This window comes from Onychostoma macrolepis, chromosome 03 (genome assembly GCF_012432095.1).
Source record: "Onychostoma macrolepis isolate SWU-2019 chromosome 03, ASM1243209v1, whole genome shotgun sequence".
In the NCBI taxonomy this organism is placed as follows: domain Eukaryota; kingdom Metazoa; phylum Chordata; class Actinopteri; order Cypriniformes; family Cyprinidae; genus Onychostoma; species Onychostoma macrolepis.
This window is the reverse complement of record NC_081157.1, coordinates 46,778,700-46,788,273: the sequence shown is the minus strand read 5'-3', so window position 1 is coordinate 46,788,273 and position 9,574 is coordinate 46,778,700. Positions and strand designations below refer to the sequence as shown.

The window sequence follows — 9,574 nt, the reverse complement described above, 5'->3', positions numbered from 1 at the left end:
AACATCGTATACATCTTAAGATCTTGATAATTACCTATAAGGCCCTGAATGGTTTGGCACCTCAGTATTTGAGCGAGCTCTTATCACACTGTAGTCCTTCACGTCTGCTGCGATCTCAAAACTCTAGCCATTTGATAATACCTAGAATATCAAAATCAACTGCGGGCGGGAAATCGTTTTCCTATTTAGCGCCCAAACTCTGGAACAATCTGCCTAACACTGTTCAAGAAGCAGACACACTCTGTCAGTTTAAATCTAGATTAAAGACCCATCTCTTTAACCTGGCTTACACATAATACACTATCGCATTTCTATAATTCAGATCCGTTAAAGGATTGTTAGGCTGCATTAATTAGGTCAACCGGAACCAGGAACACTTCCCAAAACACACAATGTACTTGTTACATCGTTAGAAGAATGGCATCTATGCTAATATTAGTCTGTTTCTTTCTTATTCCGAGGTCACCATAGCCACTCAGATCCAGACTGTATCCAGATCAGATGGTCACTGCAGCCACCCGGATCCAGTCCGTATCCAGATCAGATGGTGGATCAGCACCAAGAGATGACCTCTACAACCCTGAACGTCAGGGGAGACCAAGACAACTAGATGAGCCCCAGAGACTGATCCCCAGTGAAGACCCTGTCTCCTAGACGCCATCGGGACAAGACCACAGGAGCCAGATGACTCCTCTGCACAATCTGACTCTACTTTAGCCTAGATTTAAACTGCTGATTTTGTGGCCAGAGGAGAATGACACTATTTCGACACACTATTTCCCCGTATAAATACTGTAAAGCTGATGTAAAACCACCCAGCTTTATATCAAGCTGATGTAAAGCTGCTTTGACACAATTTGCATTGTTAAAAACGCTATACAAATAATAGTGACTTGATGATGTCTCCTCTAAAGGTGTAAAATGATCCTGCTCATCAGCAATTAACAAACGACTATGGCTGGTGCAGAAGAATTTTGAACTTTTGAACTTTGTAGATTGATGCCTACGGCATCAATCTACAAAGTGATCAAACTACATTTTAAGCAAAGATTAATTGAAGCCCCCCTAAGATGTTTGATGCCTAGACAAGCAATACATTGAATACGGGCATCCATAAGAGTCAATGGACTGAAAGGAACACTGCATTTAATGAAGACCTTGGATAACAATGGGTCTGAGTAATCCAGTATAAATCCAACAACAAATTCAAAATAAAATATATGGTATTTTGTTAATTTGACTTTGTAGAAATGTTCTTCTTGAAGGGATTCAGCTGCCCACTTTAGTTTGGACTGACTTCTCTGGAGTAGTGTCCTCTTCCCATAGTGCCCTTCAAGTGCATTAAAATGCCATTTGTAATTCACCCAATATATCCACTAGATGGCATGAATACTCCATATACCCTTTTTAACCCAATACACTACATCTGGTAGAGCGGTTCCCAATTCCAGTCCTCGCACCAGCGCTACGCCGCTGCCTGTGGCGTTTTCATACACAGACGAAACTTACCGGAGAAGTGTGAAGTGTGACATTATATACCTCTGGAAATAAATACAATATCAATTCAGATCTCGCACACTTTAATGCCCTTTAAATGGAACATATACGCTTGCTTAAGAGATACACTTGCTTTATACCTTGATTAGCCTGATCAGGGGTAAAACTCTGCTGGACTGTGGCTCTCCAGGACCGACGTTGGCCAGCCCTGTACAATATTTTTACACTATATGTGCTACAAATGTCACAAATGCATATTATTATTATTGGGTGGGTGGGGGGAGTGAATGTACAGCACTCTCTTCCACCTTCAATACCATGACAGAGGTGCCCTTGAGCAAGGCACCAAACCTCCAACTGCTCTCCGGGCGCCGCAGCATAAATGGCTGCCCATTGCTCTGGGTGTGTGTTCACTGCTGTGTGCACTTTGGATGGGTTAAATGCAGAACACAAATTTTAAGTATGGGTAACCATACTTGGCCACATGCCACATCACTTTTGCTTTCACTTTATTATTTCCATGAACTGAAACCCCCTCATATGATAATCTCCAGGGGATATTCCAGAAAGCAAGGTTAATCTACCGTCACATATACCCTGAACTCTCTATTGATTAACCCAAACCTTGCTTACTCAAGGTATGCTGGTCCAAAAACACATTAGGGAGAAATTTCAGTCAACCCAGAGGTTAACACATAAGATATTCTCAAGAGAGCGACGAATCAATGAGTCACTATGGAAATGGATGCAAAGAAAAAGCGCTCCTTACTGCTTCTTACTTCTTTTGTTCAATGGCCATTCACATACATTTTTCAAACTTTTGGGTTTTTTAATCCCATTTTTAATCGCTGAGAATTAGAATTGTATGTTTATATATATATATATATATATACTGTATATATATATATATATATATATATATATTGGTTATTTGCTTTATATTTGAAATTAGAGGCAACCACTGCATCACGATCCAAACAAAGATGCTGCACATTTTGCATGAGCAGTTGTTTTTGATTTGAATTAGATTGTATAATTTCAGGATTTAAAGCAAAAAAACAGAATGGTCTGACTTTAGACTTTTTTTGTCACATAAAACATTTTCATAAAACAGCAGGTCTGAATGAGACGCAAATTCACTCTCTGACAGCAGGTGGCGCATATGAACCAGCCGTTTCCTTGGTTACTACTGTAAACATAGCAGAGCTAAGAGAGGGAGAAAATGCCATTGCCATCGAAACTTTTCTCAAGACAGTTCCTTTCAGTGATACATTAATATAACTGAAAGGTGTCTGAACTGAAATAACTGAAATAGTGACTGAAACGCCACCCATTAAGACTACATAACCAGCTCTCCCTTCCAAGATGTTAATCTGCACAAAAATCCTTATTTAAAATTGAGTCGTTGTCTGATAAAATCAAATAGTGAATCCGTGCATGGACCACGGCTGATGCCTGTCACTGACTTACATTGGTATCACTTCTGTGAGCCCATCATGCAATATTCCAAGTACTCCTCGGTGCAGACTGTAGCGCGGTGACGTCAGGTATCTACGCCACGTATGTGTTTACCGCGCATGCGCAAAGTGGCGTATGGTATGTCTATAAACCGCATGCGCAGTAGCGCGCTGACGTCACATACCTACGTTACCTATGTATTTACCGTAAATACGCAGGTTCAATAATGGTTCATTCACTTCTGGAACATTTACTTACTTTTGTTTTCTTAAAAATGTGCGTTTGTGTTGGCTTTCAATTGTAAGGATGATTTGGTCATAATCACAGAGAGTGTCATTGCAAATGTGTGCGAATTCAAACATTTATAACATATTTTGATATGATATGATATGATATGATATTCGACGTGACAGGGATTCTGCTGGTCTTTAAAAGTCTTATTTCGCCTAAAATTAGCCTTTAAAGATGTATTAAAATAGAGCAGAAATACTTATATTAATAAAGTAATGAATTGCAAAAAAAATACATACATACATACATACATACATATGGTGTTTGAAGCTACTGGAGTGTCAAGATCCTCTTCATGCAGACTGGCAGTTGTGTGTAAAGCTGTTGTGTGTACACACAACTGCCAGTCTGCATGAAGAGGATCTTGACACTCCAGTAGCTTTAAACACTGTTTGCTGCTCAGCAGTGGCTTTTTTACAGCTGGTATTACAATACAGTTCATTTGTTTGACAAAAACTTTCCTTAATAAATCTTTATCTGACCAAGATCTTCTGTGCTCTAAGTCACTCACAAATCTTTTGACAGTTTAATCATTTTCATTTGCTTTTCACAAAATATTGTTTGTTTTGATGCCTTTTGCAAGACATTGCATTGTTTCATACTTTTCATCTTCAGAAAGATCTTTCTTCCTCACCATATATTTCATGAGAATTTTGACTTGCTTAATAATGTGGAACAACCTCTTTAAGTAGGGTTTCCATTTACCTAAGAAGAACTGGCAAACTATTGAACAAACCTGTCTGAGATTGATACCAGTTAACTAAAAAGATGTGAAAAACAACACAAACAAAAATCTGACTCTTTATTGATATATCACTTGCATAATAATTTGGAACGCAATGTAAGCACAAGTTACGTCAGTTTAACTGGTAAAATCCTCAGACAGGTAAATCTATCATAACACCAGAAGAATGGAAAGACTGTGTCAGTGAAGGTGGTTGTGAATGTGTGTAGATGGGTGTTAGTTACAGGATCAGAGAATGACACCGTTCCTCCGTCATAGTCCAGATCAACTCTCACACGCTTAAGATCCTGTTCAACAGGAAAACCAGACCCTAAAGGCAGCTCGTACTCCACACTCCAGACATCAGTGTCAAAGAAATCATATCCCTTCCTTTGGTTTGATGTTGTAGTTACTCCAAGACCCCAGGGTGAACTGTCATTAACCTCCACATCCCAGCTGTGTGTTCCTGAGTTAAAACCCTCTGAACCCAGAACACAGTGATACCAGTCAAATCTCTCTGGATTATCAGGAAGCAGTTGATTGTTCCTGCTGTTTCTCACACAGGTCAGATCATCAGACAGGACGAGATCTGGATGAGCCGTGTTTGGATCCAGAATCACAGGAACTGATGAGACACAATCAACAGCTGCTTTTATTCTGATACATATAATGATCAAAAAAGGAAGTCAACAGTTTGATCTACTAAAGAATATTATTATTATTATTCTGAGACTAAATGTTATAATTGTAACTCCTCCTAGAGCTTTCGAGCTATAACCACCAACTTTTTTCCCCACTGAGAGAAAACGTAAAGAAATTCTTGACACTCATATGGCCACAGCTCACATCATGTGAGAGGAATTATGAGCCAAGTCATGTATCTTACAAGTTGGCCTGAATTTGAACAGTGTATAGGCTCTCCCCTATTTCTAAATCATACACAACCACTTCACATAGGCTATTGGGCATCTCTCATACACTGACATACAAATACGCTCTCTAGTTGTTTTTGTTGAAAGCAATAGCCATGCTGTTCTCTGCTATTCACCAAATCATTTGTGCACCTTTATTTTTCTATCCAAAGCTATACTGTAGAAGGCTCATGCGATGTGCAGTATTTGTTTCTGTGAGACAGCATGGTCTTAAAACCTTCCAATTTCAAGGTTTACAATGATATTGTAAAAATGTTAAAATATATACTGAGGATCCTTGAGTACACAATATTATATTTGAGGTTCTCCAGAGGGCTTCAGTTAGGGTTATTGTGTCAGTCTAAAGAACCCCAATTGATGCCTCAAGTACCTTTTCATTTTTATACAGCTGAGTCTGTTCTGGACTAGGGTATATGAAAACAGGAATATCATTATCAGAACATAATTGACTATATTGATTATATACCATGCCTAATATTATCTTTACTTACTACAAAGCCTCAAATAACCTAGTATGCACTATTGTGTCATGAGAAATCTATCCACCATCTGTCATTTCCAGTGTATGTGTAAGAGCACTATCTTCTCCAGGCTCACTGTTTTGGACAATGTCCTGCATCTTCTTCCAGACTCTGAAGGCCAGGTTCCCCAAGTAACGTGACACATCAATCAAAGCTCCAGAATGTGTCTGTGGATCCGGCTGTGATGAGATCTGGACTCTGGAAGAACATTCAGGATCAGAACTGCAGTGGATTTGGATCAGAAACAGAGAGACCAGAGACACCAGCAGATCACTCACCTTTCCATTGTGACCGAAAACCTCTGCAGAACAAACACACAATTTATCATCAACAACTCAATCAATCAATTAATCCATGATCTGAAATCAGACCTTTAGAAAGCAGACGTCATTGTCTTTCATCATCTCCTCCGTGTCTTTGATTGTGTGTGAAAGAGCTGAGATGTGTCTGTTGATCTCCTCCAGCTTCTCCTTCATCATCTGCTTCTTCTGCTCCTCTTCCTCCTTAAGTGCAGTCATTGTAGCTTCTTCTTCATCTCTGAGAAACTGATGAAGCTTCTCAAACTGCTGTTTAATCTGACGCTCTGTGTGCTCAGCTTGAGACTGAAATCAAACCACATTCATTTCAATCGTCTCAAAGACACAACTTATTTTGGAGCAGCACGAAGAGTGCATGAGTAAATGTGGGTTAGTTAACATCTTTAACTATCTGAAGTACTAGTACTGTATATGTACTTGCATGAGGCATATACACAAATCTCATCAGCCTCTCTTCACAAAACAACACAGTTTTATGACTTTTAATTGCATTTTCAATGGCTTTTTAAGAAGATACCTTCATATGTGATATATTATTATAGGCAGTCACAAGAACCTAAATGGCCCATAGTTTATTGCCTGTAATTTTACAGTCTAAACAGAACAGATGCAATCGGATCGATTCAATTCAAGAAAGTCCAGTGCAACTTGCGAACCGATTTAACAGACTCAATGAAAGGAATCATCTTGTTCATGAATCAGACACTGCTATTGCATCTCGGAAGGGGTGCCAATTTCTCCAGTTCAAAATAACGAGGAACAAGATGTTTTTTATGAAATGTAGTACTCCTCTACATTTCATAAAAACATCTTGTTCCTCTGTGTTTTGAACTGGAGAGAAAGTACGACTTGGAATGTATTGCAATAAAAGTTTTGATATTCTTCTTGTTATATCCAACTGTTATGTCTACACTGTTAGACATTTCTGTAATTTCCACAGTTATTTACTGTATATCACCCAATGTAATACTGCAAATTCCCTTTACAGTAAATAACTGTAATACCCTTTGCATCATGGGAATTTTCTGTGACGTCAGATCCCACATACAGAGACTTACTGTATTTTTTTAAATTGCTGTATACTACTGTAACAGTCTCTTTGGCGCCATTATACTGAGGTCGTTTTATTTTCCTCATTTCTTACATTTGGATTGACACAATTTGCCCTGCACCGTGTCTACAGCGCCGCGGCAGCTTGGGACTGACTACTGGATGTGTTACATCACTTCTAATGATTGGAAAATCCGTTTGTACTTCGTGTCAGAAACAATGTGAGCGCTTGGAGTACTGCACTTCAGAAATATACCGGGGCATCACTTTACTGTCCGCATTCACTGTAGATAGTATATATAATGGGTTCTATATTGTTGTCTGTTGTCGAGTTGCGCTGCGCTACTCGCGTCCGAGGAAGACACGGAAGCAGCGGGGCAGCGCCGCAGGGTTTTCCCGGGGATGAACCCGCGAGAGTGGGAGAGCTCCGGAGAACATCTGCACTGTGTGTCGATGCACCTTACGAGAGAATAAGACCAGCAAGCAAGGTAAAAATATATGTACGTTTGTCTGTGTGTTTGTGTCAGATTTTTGCACACCAGTTTAACCCATAGTAACATTTACTCGTCAACATGGCGGTTACATAACTTTACTATGGTAAACTGCGCTGTCGTTTCAAACGACTTTTGTCAGCTTATTGAATTAAGTTACCGAATTAAAATTGTTTTTAACGAGCAACGCTTATCTTATATTAACATTATGTTAACTAATGTGAAATTTAATTCAGGTGTTAGTAGTTAATGTTGGCCAGTAGCCTACTGAGAAAATAAAAGCATATGTTAGCTAGGTTAAACTAGTTTTATGGCTAGCTGCCTTTCTAATTTTAGAATTAGTTTGTTATAGTTTTTAATGGAATTTAAGATTTACTGCATTTTTTTGTATTTGTGTTTTAAAGGCAACTGCAATGAAGCATCAAGTAAGACATGAACAGGCCAGCCACCCTGAGACTGATAATTCACGGTAAGAGAACAGCTATGGTTTTGAGAGGTTTGTGTATTCTGTATGAGGTTTGCCTTTTAAAAGTGTGCTATTTCTACTTCTTGTTTTTCAGAGAAGACATTTCTGTCAAAGTGGAGGGTGAGCAAAGATGGTGGCCACGTTTTGGAGAAGCAGCTGGGTTTTGCAGATGGCTATGTATTCTTTGGCTGCTTGTCTTTTTTCCCCCATTATGTTTCTGTTGCCTAAAGATTCTTTGTGAGGATGAATCCAGAGGACACAACATAATGCACTGCAAAACGTCCTAAGATAGGAGAAATGGTGAAGATGCACTGTTCCAACATTGGAAGTCTGTATTTTTAAGTGTTATACATGCAATGTTTTAAATAAAGAATATGATATTTTGCAATTATTGTGTCTGTTTTAATTGAATGCCAGTAGTACCTATGTAGAGTAAAAATAAAATGAATTTTATATAAAAATTATAAAATCTAATGAAATCTATATTAAAATGAATGAATTACAGTAGTATACTGATAAATCAAATACAGTTTGCTACTGTAAATCTTAATTACAGTAACTTACTGGCAACAGTGTTGCCAGTAAGTTACTGTAAAAACCCTTTGAAATGTCTAACAGTGTAATTAACCGCAAGTCTCACACATTAACAGAAAAAAAGCTTATTTCCACGTTGAAAAATAAGGTGGATACTCAGTATGTGTGATTGCAAATTCATAAGCGAAAGTGAAAAGCAAGTGCACATTCATACATATTGATAGTGGCTCTCTGATGCCCACAAACTGTATACAATATAATTAAACAAATATAATTGTGAGAAAATGTGAAAGCTTTAAAATTGAACTTGGTAATCATATCCAAATAATTTATCTTCACCTTGATGTGTTGAACGGTTTTCTCAAACTTTCCTTTAATGTTTTCTTTATGTTTACGTTTCTCTTTTAAGGATTTCAGTGCTGTATTGAGCTCCTCCTAGAATTTAAAGGAAATATATAGTATGAGCAAAATGGTACTGAAAAATTTATGACAAGCTATTAACCTCGTATATAAATGAGTCTTACCTTATATGATGGAACAACTTCACTTATAGGTCTGAATGTGTGATTGACGTGTTTCTGTGAGTTAACACATACTAAACAGACAGGCTGTTTGTCCTCCAGACAGAAGAGTTTGAGTTTCTCACTGTGTAAACTGCAGATCTCCTCAGATCCTGATGAACGCCTCTCATTTCTCCCCTTCAGGAACGACTCAGACAAGTTTTTTAATGCAAGATTATGAGGAGGATCAGGTTTTGAGGATCTTCTCCTGCAGACAGGACATTCTTGAGTTTCTTTGATTCTCCAGAACTGTCGAAGACACTCTTTACAGAAACTGTGGCTACATGATAAAATAACAGGAGTCTTGAAAATTTCATAACACACAGGACAAGAAAGTTCTTCTTTAGTTAGCAAATCCATTTTCAGTGTGCGAGTTTCAGACACTACTCTTCTACTTTCTAAACAATGGTTTAAAAATAACCACAAGAATCAAAAAGATCTGCTGCCTGGTTCAGAAAAACATCACAAATCCTTCTTTAAAGCATTTTCCTTCATTTCCCAGTGATCACTGATATGTCAAGACATTGAGAAATGTGTCGGTTTAACAGGAAATGAAAATGAGGCAGCCTCTTCCTGGTGTGAGGTGTTTTTTGGTATGTTGAAAGAAAGCCAAACACCAAATTTATGTTGTTAATGTCAACAAATTGCATTTAAAATGAACTAGCACTGAAACTCTTAAGTTCAGAGCTAGGATTAAATCCAAAAGAACACATCTATTGATAATAAAACAACA

The 9,574-nt window shown here is 38.1% G+C and overlaps 1 protein-coding gene across 1 annotated transcript; it reads right to left on the bottom strand.

Moving 5' to 3' along the window:
• Positions 1-3,585: 3,585 nt before the first annotated feature.
• LOC131536369 (E3 ubiquitin-protein ligase TRIM35-like) lies at positions 3,586-9,369 on the bottom strand. The gene is made up of 6 exons (XM_058769252.1): positions 8,806-9,369; positions 8,621-8,716; positions 5,795-6,025; positions 5,702-5,724; positions 5,500-5,621; positions 3,586-4,595 (listed from the first exon to the last, which is right to left on the bottom strand). The coding sequence occupies exons 1-6, from the start codon at positions 9,199-9,201 to the stop codon at positions 4,099-4,101; spliced, it is 1,365 nt and encodes a 454-aa protein (XP_058625235.1). The 5' UTR covers positions 9,202-9,369; the 3' UTR covers positions 3,586-4,098.
• Positions 9,370-9,574: the final 205 nt, after the last annotated feature.

Bases quoted from the DNA above. Each gene is read 5' to 3' on its own strand.
- LOC131536369 (XM_058769252.1), bottom strand. From the start codon at position 9,201: ATGGATTTGCTAACTAAAGAAGAACTTTCTTGTCCTGTGTGTTATGAA. The intron at 5,725-5,794 runs GTCTGATTTCAG...TTTGTTCTGCAG, and splicing joins ATGACGTCTGCTTTCTAAAG to AGGTTTTCGGTCACAATGGA. The intron at 4,596-5,499 runs GTGAGCCTGGAG...GTGTCTCATCAG, and splicing joins GCAGGACATTGTCCAAAACA to TTCCTGTGATTCTGGATCCA.